General features: G+C 35.3%; 1 protein-coding gene across 3 annotated transcripts in view; it reads right to left on the bottom strand.

Moving 5' to 3' along the window:
- TBC1D12 (TBC1 domain family member 12) overlaps positions 1 to 15940 on the bottom strand; it is a 102327-nt gene that overhangs the window by 13597 nt on the left and 72790 nt on the right. For all 3 annotated transcript variants that reach the window (XM_047073195.1, XM_047073193.1, XM_047073194.1), the window contains 5 exons: positions 14281 to 14363; positions 10617 to 10734; positions 9316 to 9422; positions 3703 to 3783; positions 490 to 578 (listed from right to left, as the gene is read on the bottom strand). In XM_047073195.1, the coding sequence (XP_046929151.1) occupies positions 490 to 578; positions 3703 to 3783; positions 9316 to 9422; positions 10617 to 10734; positions 14281 to 14363 (478 nt within the window). The remainder of the gene's footprint in view (positions 1 to 489; positions 579 to 3702; positions 3784 to 9315; positions 9423 to 10616; positions 10735 to 14280; positions 14364 to 15940) is intronic.

Raw genomic sequence — 15940 nt, 5'->3', positions numbered from 1 at the left:
GAAAACTAAGGTTTGGGCAAAAGTTCTTTACATGTTAACTGACTAATAAGCAAAATGTTAAAATTCAAATACCTTACAGAATAAAAAGTAAAACAAAGAAATGCACCTTAATGAATAAAGGTATCATGGGCTATGCTAACGGCAATGCATTCAGTTAGTGGAATAAAATAACAGAAATTCCTTTAGAATTTTCCCACTAGTTTCACACTTTCTATATAAAGGTCTCCAACTTTTATAGTTTGCCTTTAAAAAAATAATAGCTATGAATTTGAGAATTTGTTCTGTTGGATTAAAAAAATTTTTTTTAAGTAGTTACAGGGCTGTCTGGGTGGCTCAGTTGGCTAAGTGACTGACTCTTGGTCTTGGCTCAGGTCTTGATTTCAGGGTTGTGAGTTCAAGCCTCATGCTGGGCTCCACACTGGGCATGAAGCCTACTTAAAAAACAAAAAAACAAAAAAAAACTAGTTATAACTGGTTAGAAACACTCACCTTCTGGAAGATGTAAAGGGATGGAAATGTACGGGATATGTCCAACTTAATTAATTCCAGACTGGCCTCCCGATCAGCAACAGATACACCTGCATTTGCAAGGTAGATAAAATTAAAATGATTACTTGACTATATACCCAGTTCAATCTTGTACACACAGAATAATCATATAGCACAGATGTTACTTAAGGAAAGTTAAAAGCTTCATAATCAAGAAATTTAAAGAAATGCCACATAGCTTTTACTAGAACTTAAGGGTTTCTTTTATGAAGAAAATATTTATATACTTATCAGAAAACTATATGAAGGATTTCTACTTCCAGTTTTTATACAAGGTAAGAACAGACTATCACTCCCATGATAACAACTGGGGAAAAAAACAAGTAAGCTTAAAATATCCCAAGTTTTTTTAAAAAGGCATATGAAAACTGTAGACACAGGGAGGATTTAAATTCCAGAAAGAAAAGAGGCTTTCCTACATAGCCATTTTTCTTCCTAGAGGCATATGCCAAGTCTGGGCATGAGCTCAGGACTGAGTTTGCCATACACAAAGGTACTCTGCTTGGGAAAAGAGAAACCTTGGGAAAAGAAAAACCCTTAGACCTCTTCATAACCAAATAACACTGATGTGATACATAGAATCACAAGGGAGAGTATCTCAGGGGAGGGAGGAACCTCTAATAAAAACAGGACAGTTCTTCCTACCCAGATATTTGAATCCCACAATGAATTAAGTATATCTAAAGCTTCAACCTTGTCCCAACCTAGCTCAGTTGCTGACTGAACTGAAGTAATAACCCAACTCCCTGACAGAAAAGAGCATGCTTCCTCTGCAGGGGAAACATCCACTTCAGTTTCTATATTATTCTTTATTCAGTGATTTACATATAATTAGAAATTTTAAGATATGCAAATAAACAGAAAAATATGACTTGTAATCAAGGGGAAAGCAGCCAATAAAAGCAGACATGAAGATGACCCAGTAATGGAATGAATAAACAAGAATATTGACTGTTACATGTTCAAGAAAAGAGAGGAAAAGATGGGGGGAAATGTATGGGATGGAAAGATGAAGAATTGCCACAGAGAAATAGAATCTACGAAAAGAATCAGGTAGACATTCTAGAATTACAGAATATAATATCTGAAATTAAAGACTCATTGGACATATCTAATAGACTGGATATAGGAAAAGAGGGGATTGGTGAAACTGATTATAGGAATAAAAATCATCTAAACTGAGGCACAGAAGGAAAACAATGTTTTTTAAGTGTACAAGACTTGGGGCTCCTGGGTGGTTCAGTCGGTTGAGCATCAGAGTTCAGCTCAGGTCATGATCTCACAGTTGTGGGTTGGAGCGCCGTGTTGGGCTCTGTGCTGACAGCTCACAGCCTGGAGCCTGCTTCAAATTTGTGTCTCCCTTTCTCTCTCTCTCTCTGCCCCTCCCCGGCTCATACTCTCTCTCAGTCTCTCAAAAATAAATGAACGTTAAAAAAAAAATTTTTTTTAAGTGTATGAGACTTGTAGGGCACTGTGAAGTGGTCTAACATACACATAATTGGAGTCCAAAAAGGAGAGAAACAATGTGGCAGAAGTAATATTTGAAAAACAATGGCCAAAAAAGTTAAATGGCAACTGTAAATTATAAACACACAGGAGATGAGAAATCAGTAATTTAAACAGAACACTGTTCCTTACTGGAACAATTCTTCACTTACATGCAATTAATTTCTACGAAAGTGCAACTTTTACCACTTAATCATGACAAAATGTCTCAAAAGTAAATGCTTATAATTTTAATTCTTATATTTTCAATACTTCATAAAAATAAATTCAAAAAGAATTATAAACAGCTAAGGCTATGCCAATATAAAGCCGCTAACATCTTGTCTTTCCTTGCACTTCTAGTTTCCCACAAATAGCTGACATAGCTAATAGGTCTCGAACAATACTTACGTGAACTTTTCTCAAAATCAAGTCTTCTCTCTAACCTTCTTTAGTCAATTTTCCCCACTCTTCTTTCATTCCTCTAAAATAGTACTCAAGGAATTTAACAAAGTTGTTTACATACTCACAGGAAACCACTCTGTAATGTATACCATTTCTCTATTCTAAACCATGCTCATTTTTAGAGTTTTACTGGCAAAAGAAAAGTGTTTGCTTTCTATGAAGTAAAACAAATATAGAAAGAAAAGTGACTGGCAGACAAATAGCACCCTATTATTCAAGGAGAAGAGATGGCTGACTAAACTTACCTATATTTAATATACAATGTTAACAGGAAAAAAGTGCTCCTGTTTTCTCCAAAATGACTAGGAAAAAAAACTGATGAGAGTGGAAGGAAAGATGAAGTCTGTAAGTTAAATGAACAAAGGCTATGGCACAATAATTATAAATAATGTATTAATTAGGTAGTGAGTGAAAGTGAGTGAGGAGACAGGAAGTCACAAGTGAGGAATGAAGATCATCTATCTTTTTAATTTTTTAATGTTTATTTTTGAGAGATGGAGGGAGGGAGAAACTGAAGCAAGCTCCAGGCTCCAAGCTGTCAGCACAGTGCCTGACGCGGGGCTCAAACCCATGAACAATGAGAGCATGACCTGAGCTGAAGTTGGACACCTAACCCACTGAGTCACCTAGGCACCCCGGAGACCATCTATCTTTTTTTTATTTTTTATTTTTTTTTTTCAACGTTTATTTATTTTTGGGACAGAGAGAGACAGAGCATGAATGGGGGAGGGGCAGAGAAAGAGGGAGACACGGAATCGGAAACAGGCTCCAGGCTCTGAGCCATCAGCCCAGAGCCCGACGCGGGGCTCGAACTCCCGGACCGCGAGATCGTGACCTGGCTGAAGTCGGACGCTTAACCGACTGCGCCACCCAGGCGCCCCAAGACCATCTATCTTTAAGTTAAGAGTTAGCTTAAAAATACTTCACCCCATTAGTCTTACTGCTGTGAATAAATCCTGAGCTCCAAGGTCCAAAAACCTGGTTTACATCACAGATTCACTGCTTACAAATTAACTACTTTGAGCCTCAGTTTCCTTTTATACCATTCAGGATAACCACCTACTTAAAGGGCTATTAACATTAAAGAAGATAATGTATGTAAAGCAATTACTACAGTTCCTGACACATGGTAAAAATCACACTGGTATCTTCAGTGACTGGATTTTCACCCAGAAATTTGTATTAAAAAAAAAAAAATCACACCTTCTGTATCATTCTCTGAACTTGTTTCACTAAAGCTTTTCCATCGTTCTTTTGCTCTCGAGAGAAAGATTTCATAAAGTTCTGGGGGAAAACAAAACAAAAATTAATAAATAGTAGGAAAATACATTCATATATTTTAATTTATATTCTTAAAAATAAAGAGTAAAATCTTATTATAGCTTAGGTCTCCCTTACATAGCAGGCATCAAAAGTGTGGCACACTGATGTTATCTGATGCTACCAAAACTATTTATTACTACAACTGGAAAGAGAGAAAATAACAATACTGCACAGTGGTCATCCAAATAGCTACAACAGAGAATTTAAGTATGAGGCAGGAAGAAATACTTTTGCTAAAGGAGTATCATCATGGAATAGCAGAAAAATGATTTTTGGAGTCAGTCAGACCCTGATTCAAATACCAGCTCTGTGGTATTTGGGACTTTAATAAAGTCACTTTGTCACTCTGGAACTTGGCTTTCTTCATCTGTAAATTGGAGAAAGAGAATGCCTACTCATGGTATACTGATGATTAAACAAGATAATTTTTGTAAAGTTCCTGACACCTCGTAGACTGTCAATAAACATTAGTTCTTGCTTTCCTTCTCTCTTGAAACTGGTTCTCCATTATGATATTACTATCTAAAGCTACCTAAACTTCACATAGTTTGGTCAGAGGGCTTGCATTCAAAAATCTTACTCATATGTTTTCATTTTAAGTACCAATCATTTTTTGAGACTGCCACTCTATGCTTCCATACACAGGACCTTATCCAACTTCAAGAACAGAAGAAACAAGTTTTTTTTCTCAATTCTCAGATTTTAATTATCTTTACTTTCTGTGCTGATATTCTAAATTACACAAAAACAGGGGCGCCTGGGTGGCGCAGTCGGTTAAGCGTCCGACTTCAGCCAGGTCATGATCTCCCGGTCCGTGAGTTCGAGCCCCGCGTCGGGCTCTGGGCTGACGGCTCAGAGCCTGGAGCCTGTTTCCGATTCTGTGTCTCCCTCTCTCTCTGCCCCTCCCCCGTTCATGCTCTGTCTCTCTCTGTCCCAAAAATAAATAAACGTTGAAAAAAAAAAAATTAAAAAAAAAAAAAATAAAAAATAAATTACACAAAAACAGAAAATTTCAATGCCAAATGAATAGCAAAAACTATTTCTTACCAAACACCAACATTTATATATTGCCCAAAATACAAAGAACACTTTTTTGTTTCAATTGATCTTTTTAAATAAAAAGTTTGTTTAAAGGCAATACAATGAACAATTAAAAAAAATTTTTTTAATGTTTACTTTTGAAGGAGAGACAGAGCATGAGCAGGGGAGGGGCAGAGAGAAAGGGAGACACAGAATCTGAAGCAGGCTCCAGGCTCTGAGCCATCAGCACAGAGCCCAACATGGGGCTCGAACTCACGAACTGTGAGATCATGACCAGAGCTAAGTCGGACACTCAACCGACTGAGGCACCCTTCAATTAAGAATTTTTTAAAAATTCAAGTAGTACAAAACAGTATAGAATGAAAAATATATTTCCTTCCCTCAGATGTGACTGTGCTTACCAGAACTCTAAAGATGAAAATATGAATGTTATTATGTATATACAGATATATCTTCCTGTTAAAAAAAAAGTGTGGCAACATATTACAGCACTGATCTGCATCTTGCTTTATTATATCCGAAGCTGTTCTTTATTAGTAGAATAAAATCTGCTTTAGTTTTTTTTTTTAAACAACTGCATAGTATTCCAATGTATATACCATAAAAAGTATTCTTACATTGCCAAGAATCAGATCATTATAAAAAACTGACTACATACATTTCAAATAGACTCTTACTATTTTGATCTCTTCCCCCTTCTGTTTATTTTTCATTACTACTAATGGCTCAGAAAAAAATTAAAAAAAAAAAAAAAAAGTCAAGTGCCAAAAAAAAAAAAAAAAGTCAGGTGCCTGGGTGACTCAATCAGTTGAGCGTCTGACTCGACTTCAGTTCAGGACATGATTTCACAGTTCTGGAGTTCTAGCCCCACACCAGGCTCTCCACTTACGGTGCAGAGCCTACTTGGGATTCTTCTCTCCCTTTGTCTCTGCCCCTCATGCACCCTTTCTCTCTCTCCCCACCTCGAAAATAATTAAATAAACCTAAAATATAATAAAACTTAAAAAATTTTAAAAATATAAAAAGTCTAAATTTCTATTATTTGAGTCCATCAATAATTTGGTTAAAGAGGTAGACATAATTTTTTAATTATATATACAATTTTTTTGCAGTTATCAGGTACCAAACTGAAGTCCACAATTTCTGGTTTCAAGCTGATTCCAAGCCAGGTCCAGTTTCACTATTCTACTTAAACTTTAGAACTATCTTGGAAGAAAAAAGGCTCACCAAATAAATCATCACCTTAGGAAGCCACAAAACGGATCCAATAAGAAAAATGTGGTAATGCATTTCAAAACATCAAAGGACATCTCTACAGGGAAGACTTAGAGTGCTTATCTATAAGAAGAAGACCTGTATGTCAGTTCAATTCCATGCCTGACTCCACAGGTCTTATTTATGTTACTCTGAATCTACAAACGTAGAACCTGAAGCAGACTTACAGTTGTATATTGGACTTGAATAGAGAATACTTTGAGATCAGTGTATGTTTAATTTTCTCATTTTCTGGCAATGATAATACTGTCTGCATATACTCTCAGCAAATTCACTTTCACTGTAATTTTATATTCATATTTTTCATTATCACAAATAATTGTTAGAACAATCCTTTGAGATAGTTAATAATCTTACCTCCATTTACAGATGAAGAAAACTAATTCTCTTAGATGTTAAATAATTTGCCCAAGGTCACAAACCTAATATATAGTGGAACCAAGATTTGAACCACATCTGACTGACTTTAGAGCCTTTATTCTTACTTACTATTCTCCAGGGGTTATAAATTTCATGATCAAAACAAATGCAACAGGTAAAAACTCAAACTATTAGAGCCATTAAAGTAAACAAAGTTATCAAAAGTAAATTTACTTCAACTGAAATTTAGCTTCCTTCCTACCACTAAAGGAAAAGAATGATTACCTATTCTATTCCTGAATATATAATTATTTAGTAGAGAAAATCTAAAATTACTTTGAAAGTAAATAACCTAGTTATGTTACTAACTTTATATTTTGAGCTTAAAAAAGAACTTCAAATTTGATTACAGTATCACAAAAGTTTAATCCCACCTAGCCAATATTTTAATGTAGAAGCTATTAGATACTTAACATTCTAAAGCCAAAGTTCTCAACAAAACTGAAAACCAAATTTCAAATAGCCACCAATACTTTATCACCTCAACTGTATACAAAACCGAGTCTTAAGACTTTAAACAATTATAATATGTCCAACAATCCTTAATATCAAGGATTTTAATTATCTAACTGAAAGTTCTGACAATAATGTAAAATTATTTCCTTTTAATCTGTTTCAAGCACAGAGAGCAAAACAAACCTTTGTTTTATTTGGGGGGAACAGTTAGGTCAGGGAGACTCTAACCTTTTCTAAGCTAAATTAAAAAAATATTTATTGATTGATTGTTAATGTAAACTCTATCCCCAACGTGGGGCTTGAACTCATGACCCCAAGATCAAGAGTTGCATGCTCTACTGACTAAGCCAGCAGGTACCCCACTTAATGCTTTCTTTAAATTCTATTTTTAAATTAAAAAAAAAAAGGTCTGGTTAAAATAACATCTTCATTATGGGATATTTGTGAAAATCATTCACAATCATGCCACTCAAAGTTGGCATCACTTTGAAGACTAAAGATAAATATTTAGATTTTTGTTATTAATCTGTCCAGTTATATATACAACACTGATTTGCTACAATGGGCATCACTGTAGAAAAGCTTTTGCACTCAATCCTGATAATGTTCTTATTGTTTAGAACTAGAATAAATAGGTCAAAGGTTATTTTTTGAGGCTTTTAATAAATGTTTCTATAGTATTATCAGTCATCCCCTATGTCGGTAATTCTCATTCATTTTAATCACTTTTGAGAGGTAAGAAACAGTACCTTGATTGCTCTTTTAAAATTTTTTTTTTTTCAACGTTTATTTATTTTTGGGACAGAGAGAGACAGAGCATGAACGAGGGAGGGTCACAGAGAGAGGGAGACACAGAATCGGAAACAGGCTCCAGGCTCTGAGCCATCAGCCCAGAGCCTGACGCGGGGCTCGAACTCCCGGACCGTGAGATCGTGACCTGGCTGAAGTCGGACGCTTAACCGACTGCGCCACCCAGGCGCCCCTTGATTGCTCTTTTAACATACATGTCATTGATTTGGCTATCACTAAGAAAATGATTAAGTAAGTCACAGTACAACCAAACTGTGGACTACAGTGCAGCTACAGTATGTATAACGTACACTTATATATAGTGCTCAAGACAGATTAAAGTGTGAAAAAAATAAGCCACAGAATAAGCTGATGGCATAAATTCCTTTTTGTGGGAATAAAAAGAAAAGAAAAAGAGAAGCTTTAAAAATTATCATACTTCGGGGCGCCTAGGTGGCTCAGTCGGTTAAGCATCTGACTTCGGCTCAGGTCATGATCTCACAGTTAGTGAGTTCGAGCCCTGCGTTGGGCTCTGTGCTGACAGCTCGGAGCCTGGAGCCTGCTTCGGATTATGTGACTCCTCTCTCTGCCCCTCCCCAACTTGTGCTCTGTCTATGTCTTTCAAAAAATAAATAAATGAAAAAAAAAAAATTAAAAAAAAATTATATGTTGAGGCACACTTTTTTTTACGAGCACAGAAAAAAGATCTGGTAGGATCAAAAGCAGGAGTTTGGGTAGAAGAGAGGGAAGAAGCATACAGTTTGTACCTTACTATCACTTGACTTAAGAAAAATTGATACATAAAAATTTTAAAGTAACAGTAACAATATATTATTTCCGTTATTATACCAGAGCCCCCAAGTCTTTCTATCGTGCCACTGTCCACGTTATCACTCAGACCTATTTAGTACCTTTTATTATTAACTATTTAACATTTTCCTCTATTTGATATTATCCTAATTTTATATTTTTTACTGCATCGAAACCACTTTACCTTTTACTTCTATCCTTTAAGGTTTTAAGAAACATAAGAAAATAAAACAGTTCCTTGCGAGTCTTATTTTGTTTTTTTAATTTGGAAATTTTCAAATAAAAAAAATCCAAAAGGACTGGTTTGGGTAGAGATGTAGGAAAAGAAATTTCTAGGCTTCTATCTATCTATCTATATATTTTTTAATAAAGGGAAACCTTTCCACAATTACACTATTTTTCTTTGTATATACTTCTATATCCACCGCTACCTAGAATCCTAGAAGTTACCTGCAGTGAAAATATCTGGATGTCAAAAATATTACTGATGGTTGTAAACTAAAGGAAAACCCACAAACCTTATTTATATAATAACTTACTCATTAAATCATACCAGGTTTTGGAGAGAGTGGGAATGAAACATGCTCTAAAATGACATTATATATGATAATGCCTTTTTAAATGGCCAGTCTATTAATCTGTTTTATAATTCTGGAGATGGCTGTTTTCATGTGTGGGAGTAACTGAATATAGAATACAAACCAGGAGTGATATTTAGTTCATTTCCTACAGCTAGACTCCAAACTTTCCCACGAACACTAGGGGGCAATCCCTGCCACCACAATTCTCGAACTCTTCTTGTACTACGCCTAGAATTAAAGGGGGAGAAAAAAAGGACACAGTTACTTTTTATACCAAAAACACTAGTTGCATGATGGTTTAGCTAGTCTATGGCCAAGTGACTGAATGATTTTTAAGAACATAGTTAAGCATGTGATGCATTCTTTCCGTGAGGTTCATGCTTGTAGGCAACAGAAGTCTAGAAAATATATGGTACCCTACAGAAGGACAATAGTAATTTAAAGGGAGCTGCCTTCTACAGCTGCCACTTATAGGGTACAATGAGAGAATCAGAAATAGGTGGACAGTCATGAAAAACAGGATAAAAGGAACATAAAAATCTTCTGTCAACTCAGTACCAAAAAAAAAAAAATCACAAGGTATTTATTATGGGTAAGGCCCTTGTCTTTGAGAGGCAGTGTGTCTGCTGAAAGAGTGTGGGCTTTAGAGTCAGATGGACGGGAGTTCAAATCTGGTTTAACTATTCATTAATTGTATAACCTTGGGCAAATCACTTAACCTAACCTTGAGCTTCTCTATAAGATAAATGGGAGTAAAGGTTGTAAGAATCAAATGTGATTACTTATGTAAAGAACCTAATTTGATACCTGTCACAATGTATCAATATTCAACAAATTCCCAATGCATATCCTACACTGCAGAACACATCTCCTACCCTCCAGTCTAGAGGGAATGTAAGGCATGTACAAAAATATTATCGGAAAATAAAAGGCAAAGTAAAACAAGAAGTATATTAGCCTCAAAGTATAATGGGACATTAGAAAAGGGAAAGATCATATATAGCGTATTTATGATTATGAGAGAGGTATATTAAAAATCACTTTAATATTTAACATTTAACAAATGCATCTTACAATGAATTACAGATTTAGTATTTTCTTTGCAAAACCTGCTATTACATCAATAATGCACCTTGCAGCAGATATGTTAGAATTAAGAAAATATGATAACTGAGGAAATTAAATTTTCATGGATCAACTAGCATTTCAGATGAATATCCTCAAAGGAAAGGTAAGATTCTGACAGGCATAGAAAGGGTGGTCAGTAAGGGAAGTAGGTATTAAGAGACTGAGGGATGTATAAAATTAAAGGTATAATTTAGCCAAAGCATAAGACACATGTTGGAAATACTAAAAATAGAGAACTAGAAACATGAGATCTTTGGAGACAGACTTGAATTGAGGAAAAGTCTGCTTACTTACATTACTTCCCAATTGGGCAGTATTTCATTGATCCAAATTACCATTGCACTTGCGATATTTTCTTCCTGTTTAAATCGTTCTTTCATTATTTTTTTCCTTTTATAGGCTTCTTTAATTTCTGTTTTAAACAAGTAAAAATTATTTCAATACAAAAAAGCTAGATCATGATGCCCTTTTCCTTCTACCTAAGTCTAAAATATAAGCTTTCTCATAAAGAATATTCTGATAACAAGAAGGAAAGAAGAAAGGAGGGAAGGAAGAAGGGGAAAGAGGGCAGAAACGAAGCAGGGGAAAAATAGAAAGAAAATAAACTTGATTAATGTAATTTTAAAGTAAAACCTCCTATTCTAAGTTTGTTTCTTTTTTAGCTTATTGTTTTCATTTTTAGTAATCTCTGTACCCAATGTGGGCCTCAAACTCACAACCCCAAGATCAAGTCACATGCTCTTCTGACTGAGCCACCCAGGTGCCCCTACATCTCCTCTTCTAAAAAAGTAAATGGGGGGCGCCTGGGTGGCGCAGTCGGTTAGGCGTCCGACTTCAGCCAGGTCACGATCTCGCGGTCCGTGAGTTCGAGCCCCGCGTCGGGCTCTGGGCTGATGGCTCAGAGCCTGGAGCCTGTTTCCGATTCTGTGTCTCCCTCTCTCTCTGCCCCTCCCCCGTTCATGCTCTGTCTCTCTCTGTCCCCAAAATAAATAAACGTTGAAAAAAAAAATTTAAAAAAAAAAAAAAAAAAAAAAAAAAAAAAAAAAGTAAATGGAACTCAGGGCGTCTGGGTGGCTCAGTCGGTTGGGCATCCGACTTCGGCCTAGGTCATGATCTCACTGTTTGTGAGTTTGAGCCCCGCGTCGGGCTCTGTGCTGTCAACTCGGAGCCTGGAGCCTGGAGCCTGGAGCCTGGAGCCTGCCTCAGATTCTGTGTCTCTTCTCTTTGACCCCTCCCCTACTTGTGCTCTCTGTCTCTCAAAAAAAAAAATAAATGCAAAAAAAATTTTTTTTAAAGTAAGCAGAACAAAGGGTCAGAAAAATAGATTACTATATCACATATTCTATTTATACTTAATAAACAAACTGAAATTTGTCATGAATTAACTATGTAAAACCTAAACAACTGTGAGCAATTAACCAATACCCTTTTTTTCATATAAGGAAGGGATTTATGAATTTCCTTACATAAAAGCACATGACATTAAAAAATAATTCTGCCAGTGACATTATTACACTTAACCCTGTCTAGCATGATGTCTTGCTTTACTAATTAGATTGAAATTAAAAAACCCTAATATATACACATATACAACACCCCTCTGAAAGTCAGAAGTCATAATTCTGAAACAAGAGATGCCTCAAAAAAAGAAGTGATCAATATATACATAATTATATACATAACACACAATTATTTGTATTTGTTGTAATTATATATATTGTTATAATATACATAACAAAAATCAGAAATCACAATTCTGAAACAAGAGATGCCTCAAAAAAAGAAGTGGTACATAAAATATATAAGATAATTATGTAGGGGAACCTGGGTGACTCAGTTGAGCATCCGACTTTGGCTCAGGTCATGATCTCGCAGTTTGTAGGTTCAAGCCCCCCATGAGGCTCTGTGCTGACAGCTTGGAACCTGGACGCTGCTTGGGATTCTGTGTCTCCCTCTCACTCTGCCCCTCCCCTGCTCACACACTATCTCTCAAAAATAAAAAAAACATTTTAAAAAATTATAAATTATGTATATACTTTACTATGTTATATATTATGTTACAATTATAATTTTACAAAATTATATATAACATGTCATGTTAATATATAATGTATGTTTTAGCATATTATATATACTATATTAATATATAAGCATATTAATATATAATTATATATAATGTTTTGTATATTTATTTGTTTATAGTTATATATAATTTTAGAACCAGTGGGGACTTCAGAGATCAGCTAGCCAAAATGTTTACTAATTGTGTTTCACAAATGCCTCAGAAATCATCTTAAGGGGCAAGTGAGAGGCCAAGTAACCAGCTCTACTTTCTTTACCTTGTCATATGCATTCATATTCTATATAACTTTTCTTTGGAGAGAGTTTCACTGCTTTTAAAACAAAAGTGTGGACAGAACACTTGAAAGCCTAAATCCAGTCAACCTGAATCCCACACTTCACAGATTTGAGGAAACTAACATTAGGTTTATTTACCATCATATCCAAGTAGTATCAAATAGGATTAAAGCTGTTACCCTCTGATTTCTCAATTTAATGTTTTTTCTATCATATCACATTGTAGGATTGTGTATTTATCAATAACTCTCTTAAATCTTAATCAACTAGTAAGGTCAAAGTTCAGAGTCAATTAAAATGTGTTGGGTATGTTAGGAGTATTTCAAATAAAATAAATTTATCCAATGTATAAATGATTAGGGCTTTTACAAAGATATAACTGCCTTATAGGTTTCTTATAACATTAAAAAATTAACCTCATTTCCAAAATAGTGCCATTAAATAGAACTGTATCCTATTACAGTATATTATAGTATTCCATTAACTTAAGGTCAAAGAAAAAAATCAGCTGCTAAAAGGCACATATCTAAAAATACTTATGGCTGTATAATATCTTTTCTAAAAGTGTACCCTGAACTAACAGTGCTTAGCAAATAAATACTGTTAAATTATCCTTATGTTCTACTTTTTGGCTGGAGGAGAGAATGAATAAAGGTGTGAATTTATTTTTAATTTTTTTAAACATTTTTATTTATTTTTGAGAGACAGAGACAGAGCACGAGCGGGGAAGGGCAGAGAGAGAGGGAGACACAGAATCCGAAGCAGGCTCCAAGCTCTGAGCTGTCAGCACAGAGCCTGAGGCAGGGCTCCAACCCACAAACTGTGAGATCATGCCTGGAGCTTAAGTCGGAAGCGCAACCGAATGAGCCACCCGCATGTCCCAAAGGTGTGAATTTATACACCACAGTATACATTCATGTGCCTGTCCAAATGACACAATTGGGATTCTAGAAAGACTACATTAAGTCACAAAAGCAAATTCTAATTTCAAATCATATTCTCAAAGTCATACAGGAAGGTGTTACAATTATTAAATTATAAAATACCAAAAGCTTAAAGACTATAAAAGAAGTGAATTTCAGGAAATAAATTCATATCATTGCCATTCATAAGTTAAAATAATAGTTGTCCAAAAACCCTCATAGATAGTCTGCTGCCTTTCTCCTCAGTTAAAGTACTGGCAGAAAAGTAAGACATTTTTGAGAACAGATTTAGTTAGAAAAGTAAGAAAACAGCATTATCTTAAAGATGAATTTGGGGGTGCCTGGGTGGTTCAGTCGGTTAAGCGTCCGACTTCGGCTCAGGTCACAATCTCGCGGTCCGTGAGTTCGAGCCCCACGTAGGGCTCTGTGCTGACAGCTCAGAGCCTGGGGCCTGTTTCAGATTCTGTGTCTCCCTCTCTCTCTGCCCCTCCCCTGTTCATGCTCTGTCTCTCTCTGTCTCAAAAATAAATAAACGTTAAAAAAAAAAATTAAAAAAAAAATTAAAAAAGATGAATTTGATCAATCTCATCATCCACCTTCCTGTTGAAATTAACCAACAGGTTAGCTTCCTACTGACATCAGTAAATTAAATACACCGATTGGAGTTAAATTTATACCTCGTTTTTTAGCCTCAGCCACCATTTCATCATATTCTTGTCGGTGACGTAAAGCTTCTTCCACAGATTTGGCAGGAAGATTTCTGGAAAAAAAAGGTTTTAAGTCAATTTTAAAAGATTAACTTTTAAATGTATTAACTTCTTCCTTTTTATAGCCAAATACAAAGAATTTCTAACTTAACCTTTTCATTTCATACCTTAAAGAAGTAAAAGGTTGAAAACTCTGCATTTTAGAAAAGCATTAGAATCCAAGTTGCTAATATTTATTATATAAATGTTATTTTATGTTCTATGTATACATGTTTATAATTATTTAAATATGTCAGATTTCAGACAATATTTCTAAGTTAAGTGATTAAGCTCACTTACCAGGGTTTTATTTTAGTCAATTTTTTGAGGTATAATTTTCATACAATAAAATGACTGAACATATTTTCAAGAACAGAGTTTGGTGAGTTTTAACAAATGTATATAGGAGCACCTGGGTGGCTCAGTCAACAAGCATCCTACTCTTGGTTTCAGCTCTGGTCATGATCTCACAGTTCATGGGTTTGAGCCCTGCATCAGGCTCTGTGCTGACAGTGCAGAGCCTGCTTGGGATTCTCTCTCTCCCTCTCTCTCTGTGCTGCTCCCCTGCTCATGTTCTCTCTCTCTCTCTCAAAATAAATAAAAACTTAAAAAAAAACAAAACCCAAATGTATATATACCTGTGCAACCAACATATCAATCAAGATACAAAACAGTCCCATCATTCTACAAAGTTTCCTTATGTCCCCTTTGCACTCAACACTTACCCACCTTAGGCAATCATATCTCTATTCCTATCTCTGTACATTAGCTGGTTGCCTTTTAAAGAATTTCATATAGATTCTTTTGTTCTGGCTTCTTTTACTGAGCATACTTTTGAAACTCATCCATGTTATTCTGCATACTAGTAATGTATTCCTTTTAACTGGTCAGTAGTGTTCTATTTATCCATGTGGATAAGCATTTAGATTATTTCCAGTTGAGGGCCTATGGATAAAGCTACTATAAATATTCACTTCAAGTCTTTGTGTGGGTATCTGCTTTCATTTCTCTTGGGTAAATACCTAGCAATGGAATTCTTGGGTCATATGGTAAGTGCAGGTATACTTTTATAACAAATTGGTTTCTACTTCAGAGTTTTAAGATAACATTGTAACTACAAATTTGATAATCACTTAATCACTTGCATATACTATATTTTGGCTTTAAAATTAATGGCTTCACCTACTTCACAGAGTAGGTGACTTACATACATGACTAGGCAAAAGAAATATTTAAATATTACCAAATATCCAAATATATCATAATGTCCAATTTGAGGAGTCAGGTTTTTAAAATGTTTTTTTAATTATTCATTCATTTATTTTATTTAAAAATGTTTTTTAAGAAGGCTCCATGCCCAATATGGGGCTTGAACTCACAACCCTGAGGTTGAAGAGTTGCATGCTCTATGACTAAGCTAGTCAGATGTCCCTCAATTTTTTTAATTTTTTTAAGTTTATTTGCAGAGAGACAGAGACAGCACAGTTGGGGGGGGGGGGTTGCAGAAAGAGAAGGGGACAGAGGATCCAAAGTGGGCTCCATGCTGACAGCAGAGAGCCCAATGCAGGGCTTAAACTCATAAACCGTGAGA

This window comes from Lynx rufus, unplaced genomic scaffold, assembly GCF_022079265.1.
Source record: "Lynx rufus isolate CCGP_SWC_20201006 ecotype Redwood Valley unplaced genomic scaffold, mLynRuf1.p SCAF_11, whole genome shotgun sequence".
Classification (NCBI taxonomy): Eukaryota; Metazoa; Chordata; class Mammalia; order Carnivora; family Felidae; genus Lynx; species Lynx rufus.
Note: the sequence above shows the minus strand (reverse complement) of the source record. Positions and strands in the feature narration are given on the sequence as shown.